This window comes from Pristis pectinata, chromosome 27 (assembly GCF_009764475.1).
Source record: "Pristis pectinata isolate sPriPec2 chromosome 27, sPriPec2.1.pri, whole genome shotgun sequence".
Classification (NCBI taxonomy): Eukaryota; Metazoa; Chordata; class Chondrichthyes; order Rhinopristiformes; family Pristidae; genus Pristis; species Pristis pectinata.
In genome coordinates, this window is record NC_067431.1 from 31,877,174 (window position 1) to 31,891,863 (window position 14,690).

General features: G+C 45.3%; 1 protein-coding gene across 4 annotated transcripts in view; it reads right to left on the minus strand.

Moving 5' to 3' along the window:
- Positions 1 to 13,878, minus strand: part of sik2a (salt-inducible kinase 2a) — a 253,352-nt gene extending 239,474 nt beyond the window's left edge. For 2 of the 4 annotated variants that reach the window (XM_052040108.1, XM_052040109.1), the window contains exon 1: positions 13,481 to 13,593. Coding sequence is in view for 1 of the 4 variants with exons in the window: in XM_052040106.1 (XP_051896066.1) it covers positions 13,481 to 13,615 (135 nt within the window). In the remaining 3 variants the exon portion in view is untranslated. Of the gene's footprint in view, positions 1 to 13,480 lie in introns of all 4 variants that reach the window. The other 2 variants (XM_052040106.1, XM_052040107.1) reach the window with 2 other exon arrangements.
- Between the last annotated feature and the right edge of the window lie 812 nt (positions 13,879 to 14,690).

The window sequence follows — 14,690 nt, forward strand, 5'->3', positions numbered from 1 at the left end:
AAAATCAACGGTGAGGAGTCGTAAATATTTAAGTAGAAAAAAATAAAAGCCTTGAATACATCCAAACGAGCTCTCAAAATTATGACAGAATTACATTTTATAGTTATAAATTTTCGTGTTTAACTCCATCCAAAATAATTCAGAATTAACAATTTCACGGTTTTATCGCTGATGACAGGTTATAAACAGCGTAGGATTTTTGGGGAGGGCGGATTATGCTCTTTTATTTCACCCTGAGGTTTGGGAAATAAAAGTACACTGAGACTATTCTGGCAATTTTAGAACATAGAACAGTACAGCACAGGAACAGGCCCTTCGGCCCATGATGTTGTGCTGAACTAACTAAATTAGTAATCAAAACCCCAACTAAACTAATCCCTTCTGCCTACTTAATGTTCATATCCTGCACATTCATGTGCATATCTAAGAGCCTTTTGAAAGCACTTATCGTATTTGCCTCCAAATATGGTCACCTCACGATAGGCAGGATATTGAGGTTTTAGAGAGGGTGCAGAGGAGGTTTTCCAGGATGCTACCTGGATTAGAGGGCATGTGCTATCAGGAGAGGCTGGACAAACTTGGGCTATTTTCTCAGAAGCAGCGGAGGCTGAGGGGTGATTTGTTGAAAGCATATAAAATTATGAGGGGCATAGATAGGGTGGACAAGCAATATCTTTTTCCCATTATTGAAAGATCCAGTACCAGAGGGCATGCATTTAAGGTGAGAGGGGTAGGTTCAGAACAGACGTGAGGGGTACATTTTTCACTGAGAGAGTGGTGGATGCCTGGAATGCGTTGCCTGATAGGGTGGTGGAGGCAACTTCATTGGGGGCTTTTAAGAGGGGCTTGGATGGGCACATGAATGAGAGGAAAATAGAGGGATATGGGCATTCTGGAGGTAGGAGGGAATAGCTATGTCAGCACAATATTGTGGGCAGAAGGGTCTGTTCTGTTCTGTACTGTTCTATGTTCTAAAACCACCCCAGGCAGCACATTCCAGGCACCAACCACCCTCTGTGTAAAAAAAACTTGTCCCTCACTGGCTATCTGTGCCTCTCATAATCTTATAAACCTCTGTCAGGTCTCCCCTTAGCCTCTGTCACTCCAGAGAAAACAACCCAGACAACCCAAGTTTGTCCAACCTCTCCTTATAGCACATGCCCTCTAATCCAAGCAGCATCCTGGTAAACGTCTTCTACACCCCCCCCCCCCCAAAACTTCCACATCCTTCCTGTAATGGGCCGACCAGCAATGAATGCAATACTCCAGACGTGGCCTAACTGGAGTTTTGTAAAGCTGCAACATAACTTCCTGACTCTCAGACTCATTTCCTTGACTAGTAAAGACAAGCATACCATTCACCTTCTTTACCACCCTATCAACACATGTGGCCACATTCAGGGAGCTCTGAACTTGGGCCTCAAGATCTCTCTGCATATCAACACTGTTAAGAGTTTTGCCATTAACAATGTCCGTTTACATTTGAACTCCCAAAGTGTAACAGCTCACATTTGGCCAGGTTAAACCCCATCTGCCATTTCTCCACCCATATCCCACTGTATCCTTTGTCCTCTACACCATCTGCAATACCACCGATCTTTGTATCATTTACTAACCCACGAATTTGTGTTTTCATCCATAGAACAGTGCAGCACCGTGCGGGCCCTTCAGCCAACAACATTGTACTGACCTATATAAACCTACTCCACAATCAAACCAACCCTTCCCTCCTACACAGCCCATAACCCTCCATTTTTCTTACATCCATGTGCCTATCCAAGAGTCTCTTAAATGTCCCTATCGTGTCAGCCTCTACCACTACCCCCGGCAGTGCGTTCGAGCACCCTCCAATCTCTGTGTAAAAAACCTACCTCTGACATCTCCCCTGAATTTTCCTCCACTCACCTTAAATGGATGTCCTCTGGTATTGACCATTACCGGCCTGGGATAAAGGTTCTGGCTGTCTACTCTATCTATGCTTTTCATAATCTTATACACCTCTATCAAGTCACCTCTCATCCTCCTATGCTCCAAAGAGAAAAGCCCTAGATCACTCAACCTTTCCTCATAAGGCATGTCCTCTAATCCAGGCAGCATCCTGCTAAATCTCCTCTGCACCCTCTCTACAGCTTCCACATCCTTCCTATAATGAGGTGACCAGAACTGAGTACAATACTCCAAGTGTGGTCTGACCAGAGTTTTATATACCTGCACCATTACCTCATGACTCTTGAACTCAATCCCCCAATGAATGAGGGCCAGCACACCATACGCCTTCTTAACCACCCTATCAACTTGCGTGGCAATCTTGAGGGATCTATGGATATAGACCTCAAGATCCCTCTGTTCCTCCACACTACTAAGAATCCTGTTATTAACCTTGTACTCTGCCTTCAAGTTCAATCTTCACACTTCTCTGGATTGAACTCCATCTACTACTTCTCCGCCCAGCTCCGCATCCTGTCTATATCCTGCTGTAACCTACAACAACCTTCTACGCTATCCAGAACACCACCCTTTGTGGCATCTGCAAACTTACTAACTCACCCTTCCTCTTACAAGTCATTTATAAAAATCACAAAGGGTAAGGGTCCCAAAACAGATCCCTGCAGAACACCACTAGTCACCGAGCCTCAGGCAGAATAGTCTCCATCAACTACCACCCTCTGCCTTCTGTGGGCAAGCCAATTCCAAACCCAAGCAGCCAAGTATCCATGGATCCCATGCCTCATGACTTTCTGGATGAGCCTACCATGGGAAACTTTGTCAAACTCCTTTCTGAAGTCCATATACACCACATCCGCCACTCTACCTTCATCAAATTTGTTTTGTCACCTCCTCAAAAAAACTCAATTAGTCTCGGGAGGCATGACCTGCCCCTCACAAAGCCATGCTGTCTATCCCTAATAAGACTATGTTTCTCTAAATGCTCATAAATCCTGTCCCTAAGAATCCTCTCCAATAGTTTGCCCACCACTGATGTAAGACTCAATGGTCCGTAATTCTCAGGATTATCCCTATTACCTTTATTGAACAAGGGAACAACGTTTGCCATCCTCCAATCCTCTGGTACCAGTCCTGCGGCCAAGGAAGACACGAAGATCATCGTCAATGCCTCAGTAATTTCTTTCCTCATTTCCCGTAACCTGGGGTATATCCCATCTAGCCCCAGGGTCTTATCTATCCTAATGCTTTTCAGAAACTCAAACACTCTTTCTTAACTTCAACATGCTCAAGCACATTAGCCTGTTCTACACTGACCTAAGTCCCTCTCCCTGGTGAACACTGAAGCAAAGTAGTCATTAAGGACCTCCCCTACCTCCTCCATCTCCAGGCATCTGTTTCCCCCTTTATCCCTCAGCGGTCCTACCCTCACCCTAGTCATCCTCCTGTTCTTCAAGTACGTGTAGAACGCCTTAGGGTATTCCTTAATCATACTCACAAAGGCCTTCTCATGTCCCCTTCTTGCTCTCCCAAGTCCCTTCTTAAGCTCCTTCCTCACTACTTTATAACTCTCAAGAGCCCTGTCTGACTTTTGCTTCCTAAACCTTAAGTCTGCTTCCTTCTTTCTCTTGACTAAATGTTCCACCTCTCTTGTCAATCATGGTTCCTTCATTCTACCATCCTTTCCCTGTCTCAGTGGGACAAACCTATCCAGAACCCCATGCAAGTGGTCCCTAACCAATCTGCACATTTCTGCTGTGCATTTCCCTGAGAACATCCATTCCCAGTTTCCAATATTTCACAAACAGCAGAGGTCCCAGTACGGATCCCTGCAGAACACCACTCATCACTGACCTCCAACCAGAATAAGTCCCATTGACTACTCCCCTCCATCTTCGATGGGCAAGCCAATTCTCAATCCAAACAGCCAATTCACCTTGGATCCCATGCATCTTAATCTTCTAGATGAGCCTTTCATGAGGGCCTGTGTCAAACACCTTACTAAAACCATGAAGACAACATCCACCACTTTACCTTCATCAATCACCTTTGTCACCTCCTCAAAAGACTCAATCACATTAATAACACGAGTTGCCCCACACAAAGTCATGCTGACAGTTGTTAATTAGGCCATGGTTTTCCAAACACTCATAAATCCTATCCTTAGAATCCTCTCCAGTAACTTCCCAACCACTGACATGAGACTCACCAATCTATAGTTTCCAGGATTATCCCAATTTCTCTTCTTTAATAATGGAACGACATTAGCTACTCCCCATTCCTCTAGGGCCTTGCCTGTGTCTGGAGAGGACACGAAGATTTTGGCCAAGGCCCCAGCAATCTCATCTCTCGCCTCTCTCAATAACCTGGGGTATATCCCATTAGAACCTGGGAGCTGATCCACCTTGATGTTCTTTAAGAGACTCAACATTACCTACTACGTCATCTCAAAATGCCCTAGCACATTAGCATGCTCCACACTGATCTCCCTATTCTCCATGACCTTCTTCATAGTAAACACTGATGCAAAGTACTCATTTAGGACCTCTCCCACATCTTCTGCCACCAGGCACATGTTCCCTCCTTTAGCCTTATGTGATCCTACCTGCTCCCTTGTTATCCTCTTGTCCTTGATACATGTGTATAATGCCTTGGGATTCTCTTTAATCCTACTTGCCAAGGACTTTTCATGGCCTCTCCTAGCTGTCCTAATTCCCTTCTTGAGTTCTTTTCTGGCTTCTTTATAACACTCAAGGACTTCAAAGAATTTTCAAATGATATTGTAAAAAAAATGATAATGTAAAAAAATCTGGTGCCACCTCATTTCACCCCTCTCCTCTGCCCTTCCACACTATCCCCTGCTTGAAGGAAGAGAGGGTTTTGAGGAGGTGGAGGAGAAGAAGAGGGAGGAACAAGGCAGGAGTAGTAGGAGGGGGATATGTGCACTACCACTATGTCAGTTTTTTTGATAATGTGATAGTAGGAGTGATGAGAGGGGAGAGTGGGAGAAGTTTGGTATGTCCCCTTTGACACTCACCAACTTCTATCAATGCACCATAGAAAGCATCCTATCTGGATGCATCATGGCTTGGTATGGCAACTTCTGTGTCCAGCACTGCAAGAAACTGCAGAGAGTTGTGGACACAGTTCAGCACATCACGGAAACCAGCCTCCCCTACATAGACTCTGTCTATACTTTTCGCTGCCTCAGTAAAGCAGCCAACATAATCAGAAACCCCACCCACCCCAGACATTCTCTCTTCTCCCCTCTCCCATCGGGCAGAAGATACAAAAGTCCGAAAGCACATACCACCAGGCTCAAGGACAGCATCTACCCTGCTGTTATAAGACTATTGAATGGTTCCCTAGTACGATGAGATGGACGCTTGACCTCACAGTGTACCTCGTTGTGACATTGCAACTTATTGTCTACCTGCACTGCACTTTCTCTGTAGCTGTCACATTTTACTCTGCATTCTATTATTTTCTTCCCTTGTACTATCACAATGCACTGTTGTAATGAATTGATCTGTATGAACAGTATGCAAGACAAGTTTTTCACTGTACCTCAGTACAAGTGACAATAATAAACCAATTCCAGAAGGGGAGAGAACAGCTGTAAAGACATTGGTGAGGCCACACTTGGAGCACTGCACTCTGATCACGACGCTACGGGAAAGATGTCATTAAACCGTAAAGAGTCGACAAAGGAGGGTGGGACAAATGCATTGAGGGGAAATAGGAAGGAGAGAAGTGGGGAGGAGGGAGGGGGAAGGGAAAAGAAGATGGGGATTGGAACAGTGGAGGGGGTTTGGAGGGAGTAAGTGGAAATGGAAGAGGGAGTGGAAGGGGAGAAGGAGGTGGGAGGAAGTAGAGGAAGAGAAGAGGAAGAGGTGGAAGTTAAGGAGGATGAAAGGAGTAGACATTGAGAAAGGTAAGAGATGAGATTGCTGGGGCCTTGACCAAGGTCTTTATGTCCTCTCTAGACACAGGCAAGGTCCCAGAGGACTGGTGAGTAGCTCATGTTCCATTATTCAAGAAGGGAAATAGGGATAATCCTGGAAACTATAGACCAGTGAGTCTCATGTCAGTGGTAAGGAAGCTATTGGAGAGGATTCTTAGGGATAGGATTTATGAGCATTTGGAAAAGCATGGCCTAATTAGGGACAGTCAGCATGGCTTTATGCAGGGTAAGTCATGTCTAACTAACTTGATTGAATTTTTTGAGGAGGGGAGGAGGGTGATTGATGAAGGCAGAGCTGTGGATGTTGTCTACATGGATTTTAGTAAGGTGCTTGACAAAGTCCCTCATGGGAGGCTCATCCAGAAGATTAAGATGCATGGAATCCACGGTGACTTGGCTGTTCAGATTGAGAATTTTTTGCCTATAGAAGAAAGAGGGTAGTGGTTGATGGGACTTATTCTGGCTGGAGGTCCGTGACCAGTGGCCTTCCACAGGGATCCGTACTGGAATGTATTGTAATATATATATAAATGACTTGGATTAAAATGTAGATGGGTGGGTTAGAAAGTTCACAGATGATACAAAGATTGATGGTGTGGATAAAGTAGATTGCCAAAGGATATGCCAGGATACAGGTCAGTTGCAGATACAGGCGGAGAAATGGCAGATGGAGTTTAATCCAGCCAAATGTGAGGTGTTGCACTTTAGGAGATCAAATGTAAAGGGACAGTACAGTGTTCATGGCAAGACCCTTCATAGCGTTGATGTACGGAGGGATCTTGGGTCCAAGTCCATACCTCACTGAAAGTGGCTGCGCATGTTAATAGGGTGGTAAAGAAGGTGTATGACATGCTTGCCTTTATTATTCAAGGTACTGAGTTAAATAAAACTTTGCTTAAACCACATCTGAGGTATTGCATTCAATTCTGGTCGTCCCTTAAAGGAAGGATGTGGAGGCTTTGGAGAGGGTGCAGAAGAGGTTCACCAGGCTGCTGCCTGGATTAGAGGGCATGTGCTATAAGGAGAGGTCAGACAAATTTGGTTGTTTTCTCTGGAGCAGCAAGGCTGAGGGGAGAACTGATAGAAGTTTATAAAATTATAAGAGGCAAAGATAAGGTAGAAACTGGTATCTTTTTCCTAGGGTTGAAATTCTGAGAAAAGAGGTCATGTATTTAAGGTGAGAGGGGTTAAGTTCAAAGGAAATGTGCAGGGCAATGTGCTGCCAGGGTGGTGGTGGAGACAGATATGATAGAGGTGTTTAAGAGGTTCTTAGATAGGCACATGAATGTGCAGTGAATGGAGGCAGGTGGACATTTTATAGGCAGAAGGGATTAGTTAAGTTTGGCATTTAATTACTTGTTTAATTAGTTTAGCACAACATAATGGGCTGAATGGCCTGTTCCTGTGCTGCACTGTTCTGTGAGTAGGGTGAGGAGGGAGAGGGGAATGCAGAGAGAGGAGGGAGAGAGGGAGGTGGTGGAGGGGACAACAGGAGCTGTGGTGGTGTGGAAGGAGTGATGGGAGGTGTAAAGTGACAAGAAATTGGAGAGCTGAGAGGAGGGGTAAATGGGGGACTGGAGTAGGAGAGGGAAGGTGAGAGGGAAGGAGAGGGACAAAGGGGGAAAGAGGGAGGGAAGGGGCGAGTGGGGAAAGGCAATGAATGAGGGGAGTGGTGGAAGAAGGGCCAGGGAGAAGAGTGGTGAGGGTCAGAGAGGGAGAATGGAGGAAGGGGCAGAATTAAGAGGAGAGAATGAAACAAAAAGAGAATGTGAAGAGAAAGAGAAGTTTAGGGAAGGAGACAGTACCAAGGGAAAGGGTAGAGAAATAGCAGGTGGGAGACAGAGGAACAGGTATGCAGGCAGATTATAGAAAGGTGTAAAAGCAACAGGGTTGTTGTAGTGGGTGACTAACTTCCCCAGTATTGTCTGGGACTTCCTTAGTGCAAGAGGCTTAGATGGGGCAGAATTTGTTAGGTGCATCCAAGAGGGTTTCTTGAAACAGTACATAGATAGTCCAAACAGAGGAGAGGCCATACTAGACCTTGTATTGGGAACCGAGCCTGGCCATTTTCAGTTTTTCAGTGGGAGAGCATTTTAGAATAGTGATCACAACTCCTTAAAGTTTTAAGATGGTAATGAATAAGTCTGGACCTTGTGGGAAAGTGTTAAATTGGGGGAAGGCTTATTACAACAGTATTAGGCAGGAACTGGGGAGAGTAGATTGGGAGCAACTGTTACTGGGTAAGTCAACATCTGACAGGTGGGAGTCATTTAAAGGCCAGGTGGTCAAATTCGGGACCAACAAATTCTTGTGAGGAAGAAAGATAAGGATGCCAAGGTTCAAGAACCATGGATAATGACAGATATTGTAAATTTAGTCAGAAAGAAAAAGGAAGCATCTGTAAGCATCTAAGGAAGCTGAAATCATACAGGGTCCTTAAGGTTTATAAAGATAGCAGGAAAGAACTCAAACAGGGAAGCAGGAGGGCCAAAAGGAGCCATGAGGTGTCCTTAGCAAGTAGGATTAAAGAAAATCCAAAGGAACTTAATATTTACATTAAAAACAAGAGGGTAGCAAGGGAGAGAGTATGACCACCCAAGGATTAAGGAGCAAATTTATGCCTGGAGCCAGAGGATATGGGTGAAGTACTAAACACATATTTTGCATTGGTATTCACCAAGGAAAAGGACATGGAGATGTCCATGAGATAAGTGTGGGGTATGTTGAGATCAGAAAGGAGATGTTGTTGCATCTATTAAAGAACATTATAGTCATAGAGTTATACAGCAAAAAAAAGACCTTGGGCCCAACTTGTCCATGACATCTAAGTTCTCTACTTGAACTAGTCCCATTTCCCCACATTTAGCTCATATCCCTCTAAGCCTTTTCTGTACACGTTCCTGTTTAAACATCATTAAGGTGGATAGTCCCCAGGGTCTGATGGGATCTATCCAGAAAAAAACTGCCTGGGCCTTGACAAAGATCTTTGTATCCTCTCTAGCCATAGACAAGGTCCTGGAGGACTGCAGAGTAGCCAATATTGCTCCGTTGTTTAAGAAGGGCAGTACAGATAATCCAGCAAATTATAGGCCAGTGAGCCTCACATTGGTGGTAGGGAAGCTATTGGAGAGGATCCTTGGGGATAGGGTTAAGTCATATTTGGAAATACAAAGGTTTATTAGGGATAGTCACCATGGCTTTGTGGTGGTGGTGGTGGTGGTGAGGGGGTCATGCCTTACAGACTTGATTGGGTTTTTTGAGATGACGAAGATGATTGATGAAGGTAGGCCAGTGGATGATGTCTACGTGGACTTTAGTAGGGCAGCTGACAAAGTCCCTCATGGTAGCAGATTAAGATGTATAGGATCCATGGCGACTTGGTAGATTGAATTCAAAATTAGCTTGACCATAGAAGACAGAAGGTTGTGGCGGAGGTCTGTGAGCAGCGGTGTTCTGCGGGGATCAGTGCTAGGACCTCTATTGTTTGTGATGTATATATAAATGACTTGGATGAAAATGTAGAAGAGTTGATTAGTACGTTAATGGATGACACAAAAATTGGTGGAGTTGTGGGTGGCAAAGAAGGTTATCAAAGGATGCAGCAGAATATAGATCAATTGCAGAAAAGGGTTGAGAAAAGGCAGATTGAGTTTAATCCAGGCAAGTGTGAGGTACTGCACTTTGGCAGGTCAAATGTAAGATGAACATATACAGTAAATGGCAGGATCTTTAGGAGCACTGATGTGCAGAGAGATCTTGAGGTCCAAGTCCATAGCTCCCTGAAAGTAACAACAGAAGTAGACAGGGTGGTAAAGAAGGTGTACAGCATGCTTGCCTTCATTGGTTGGTGCATTGAGTATAAGAGTCAGGAAGTCATGTTGCAGTTGTATAAGACTTTGGTTAGACCACATTTGAAATATTGCGTGCAGTTCCGATCACCCCATTACAGGAAGAATGTGGTGCCTTTGGAGAGGATGCAGAATGCTGCCTGGATTAGAGAGTGTTAGCTAAAAAGAGAGGTTGGACAAACTTGGATTGTTTACTCTGGAGTGTCAGAGTTGAGGGGAGACCTGATAAAAGGTTTATAAAATTATGAGAAACATAAATAGGGTAGAAGGTCAGATTCCTTTTCCCAGGGTAGAGATGTCAAATACTAGAGGACACAGTTTTGAGGTAAGAGGGAGAAAGTTTAAAGGAGAGGTGCAGGGTAAGATTTTCTTCCCCCCACACAGTGAGTGGTAAGTGCCTACAATGAGCTTCCAGGAGTGGTGGTGGAAACAGACACTATAGTGGCACTTAAGAGATATTTAGACAAGCACATGAACATGCAGGGAATGGAGGGATAGAGATCATTTGTAAGATATGTTTAGTTTAATTTGGCATCATGGTTGACAGAGACATCATGGGCTGAAGGGCCTGTTCCTGTGCTGTACTATGTTCTGAAGGAAGGGTAGAGAGGCTGTGGGAAAGGGAAAGGATGGAATAGGAGAATGGAGGAAGGACACAGAGTGAACCAGAGGGTGAGCATTTCAGAAATGGGAAGAGAGGAAAGGGAATGAGGAGTGGAAGGGATCTGAGGAAATAATGGGAGATAGGAGGGAGAGTAATAATGGGAGATAGGAGGGAGAGTAATAATGGGAGATAGGAGGGAGAGTAATAATGGGAGATAGGAGGGAGAGTAATAATGGGAGATAGGAGGGAGAGTAATAATGGGAGATAGGAGGGAGAGTAATAATGGGAGATAGGAGTGGAAGAATTGGCTGCAGGAGGTGACAAGTGGAGAGCATGGGGACTGATGAGGTGTGAGGGAGAGGGAGTACATTATGGAAGGGATTGTTGGGCTAAGTGGGAAAAGGAGAGAGCAGAGGAGGAATGAGCAGAAATGAAGGGCAGAGGACATGGTGAATGAAGTGGGTAGGCGAGAGGTGGTAGAAGGGGAGAACACTGGCTAGGAGAGAGGACGAGGAGGTTGAACAAATGCGTGGAAGGGGGTGGTAAGTTTAGGGGTAAAACAAGGACTTCAGAAATCATCTTCACCTCTGTTCATAGAGGTTGCCTGGTAACTGAAATGTTTGAGTTGACAGGAAAGTGTGGGGTACCAGGGAGCTACATCATCAGGTGCTCTTTGTTTCCACTCTCATTCTCGCTGACAATGACGCCATTCATTTCAATCATAAATATAGAAAACGTTGGAAACACTCAGGGGGTCAGGCAGCATCTGTGGAAAGAGAAAGGTTTAACGTTTCAGGTCAAAGACCCTTCCTCAGAATTCTCTGACCTGAAATCTTAATTCTGTTTTTTTCTTTCTACAGATCCTCCTTGACCTACTGACTGTTCCCAATATTTTCTGGCTTTTATTTCATATTTCCAGCAGCTACAGTTTTTGATTTTCATTTGCCGTTAATTTCAATGGTCTCTGCGGCCAAAGTGCAGCCCATTTGATGTGTTCCTTGCATCAGACCACAACGGGGGAGAGGTAAAACAAAGCAAACATCAACAACACTACCAAGATATTAGCCACATGATTTTGCTTCTGCACTAAACTTGTCTGACGCACTCAGGCAGTTTAGCATTAACCCTGGTGCAGCAAATTAAAATAAAATCCCCGCAGACATTGGAGAGAAACTGTTATCACTTATAACTGGCGTTGCTTAAATACCTCTGCAATACAGAAATGGAAATTAAAACGAAAATCTTTTGTTTGGTTAGAAACAGATCTCACCAAAACAATTCCTTTTGCTCCACATGCATTTGGCTATCACTAAATTAATAATGAAAATATGATAACCTTGCTGATATTCTAGTGCCTAATTCTTTAAACGAGGGGAAATCAGCGGTGAGAGTAGGAGGGAATCGTGTTACAAAATTTTCCAAGAGTTCAATAGTTTCCGAAGCAGCTCCGCGTTTATTTTGAATGGTGCCACTTTTCTCCTGAGCCTCCCCACCAATTATTGGAAGTGGCTTACACTTTGGTAACCCGAGCTCCTGCCGAAATATGATGACTGAAATGTCATCTCGTCAATTAATTCAAACATACCCTTCGCGTTATCTGGAGTCTCGGCGTAATTCCTACCTGTAAACAAACGCAAAACTCAGAGAAACTTGTGCAACAAGGGACATCTCAGCGCCTGTGACCAAACCAAATACATTGAGACTTTTTTCCCCTATTAATTTGTTTTCCCCTTGAAGAACGAATCGTTTAATCGCCTGAACAGCACTGAAATAAACCTACTAAATATATATTCCAGAATAATGCCCAGGGCAAAACGCTTTTGTAATTCAAATTCCTGCTTCAATCCATTCCGCACCATTTAGTACAAAAACCAGGTGAAAAATGAAAAGTAAAACAAATTCTGGTAACACAGCTTTACATTTAAAATGGGGTTTAATAGATTAATTTTTTTCAATCTGTCCCATAAGTTGCATCCACCTCTGATCGGTGCAGCGTTTTCATTAATATAATTCTCAGCCACCAAGGATTCCAGCGGAAAATCAATTCAGCCCGTTCGCCTAATTATGCGTTTGTCTTCCGACCTGCGGTGTATTCATTCCAAAGTTCATTTATGTAATGTTCCAAAGAGCATTAAGGCGTCTTTTATAAAAAGGTCATACCTTTATTTCTCAGTTCGCTTGGTTAAATATGATCGAAGCCAATTTCTTTTCTGTGTTAAATCTTAAGGGAAACTAATTGTCACAATGAAATCTCGAGTCATGCCATGCCTGAAAGAGATTTTTACATTTGGAACTTGCCTGAAGTGGACCTTACTTCTCTACAGCGAAACATTTCCAAAATGATTGGAAACAATAGCCGCTTTGGATACATTGTATCCAGATGTATAAGGTGCATGATTTGAAACAACGTTGCCTTTAAAACAATCCCCATATATTTGTATCTGACGTATTGTTCGGAAAAGAGAACCCAGATGATTCTAGACACCTATATTTTAGCCTGTCTGTAAAAATACGTAACACTTGGATAACATCAAACCCAATTTTAGGCAGTGTTCTCAAATTATATTCAAAACGTAACACTTTCTACTCAAAATACATTACTGTCAATATTATTTGGACTCAAGAATTCTTTCCACAAGAATTTTGCAGTTACGCATTGTCCTTCAAAAGCAAGTGTCCATTTGTTAATGAAAGTGTCGCGTTCATTATTGAGAGGGTTTCTCTTTTTTTTGAAAGACACCATCTATTGCATGCACATCTGCAACTAAAGAATGCAAATAATCACAAGAAAAGGTGTTTATACGTAGAATAACCTGCTCTTGCACCCAGAACCTGGCACATTGGACAAGTGTCCCTCACACAAGACCAAACGAGCAGCAGCACTGTCTGGTTCACTGTCTCCACACCCCGCCGCTCTACTCTTCAAAACCCTCAGACTGGACAACAAAAAGAGGGTTCTTAAGGTAAAATACAAACCAATTCCTCACAATTAGTTTCAAATTAATATTTTTCTGGAAAAGGAGCGCTATTGGTGTTGAGGTGTCCAGGACACAGTAGTTTCTCAGTATTTGCCCCCCTACCCCCGAAAGGGGGGGGGATGGGTGTTCTCTCTCCACTCACCTCGCTCTTGGTGATGCGATGTCTGCCTAGCTTAACGACAGCGAAATTGCCCTTGCCCAGAGTGCGCTCGATATCGTAGAAGCCAACCCGGACGGGACCCCGGTGTAGTTTGCCCGGACAATCCGCCATGACCATGCTGGGGCCGGGCAAGGAGGCAACTACACGCTCGGAAACAAGTTCATTTTCGCTTCGCCTTGAAGGAGGAGAGGGGCGAGAACAAAAACCCTTCGGGCCGGTGAAGGTAGAAGTCCCGAGTGAAGCGGGTAGGAGAGTGAGGGGGAGGGGGAGCAGCCCGTGTGCTGGGGGAGGCGGCTGAGCAGATAACCCCGGCCTCGGAGACAACAAAAGCTACAAGGTCCCGGCCGTTGCAGGAGGCATCATGTTATCCTGGCTGACGCAGATTGACGTACAAACTCCCGGCTAATGTGTGCAGAAGGCGGGCTCTGAGGCTCTCACTAACCCTGCCAACTGCTCTCCATGGCAACCCTATCCACCGCCTGCGTCAGAGGCAGCCGCTCGCCTTCCCGGGGCTGTCAGTCTCAAAGCTGCCGCGTCTCCGGCACGGGGAGGCCGGGGTTCCGTGGGTTGGGGGTCGGAGACAGGTCCTGGGGGAGGGCGACAACCGAGCGGAGGTCCCACGGGGCGGGGATCCTGTGGTGTTGGGAGAATTGAGATGGGGTGGGGGCGTGGTGTGGAGGTCCCGGGACAACGAGTTCGGGGAGAGGGGGAGATTGCGGGGAGTATGACCCTGGGGTAATCCTGGGGGTTCCAAGGGAAGATCCTGTAGAGGGGATGGGGGGAGAGATTTTGGGAAGACTACGCGGGGAAACAGGATTGAGATGGGGGGGGTGGGGAGTCCTGGGGCGCGGATCCGAGGGGAGGTCCTATGGAGAGAGAGATGGTGGGGGGGGGAGGTCTGGGTAGATCAGAGGGGAGTTCCTGAGGGGGGGGCGAGCCCAGCTGGGGGTGGGGGAGGTCCTGGGGAGGAATCAGTGATAAGCTGTGGGGGAAGTCCGGTATGGGGAAGGGCAGAGATGGGAGAAGAGAGCAACAGGGAGAGGCAGAAGTGGGAAATGAGGGAGGGGGGAGAGATCGTGAAGGTGGGAGCAAAGCAGGAGTGAAAGGTGAGGGCTGTGAGAGAGGGAGTGGGTAGGTGGAGTGAAACCGTTGGGTTTGAAGGGGAGCAGTAAAAGATACGAGGGGAAGAGCC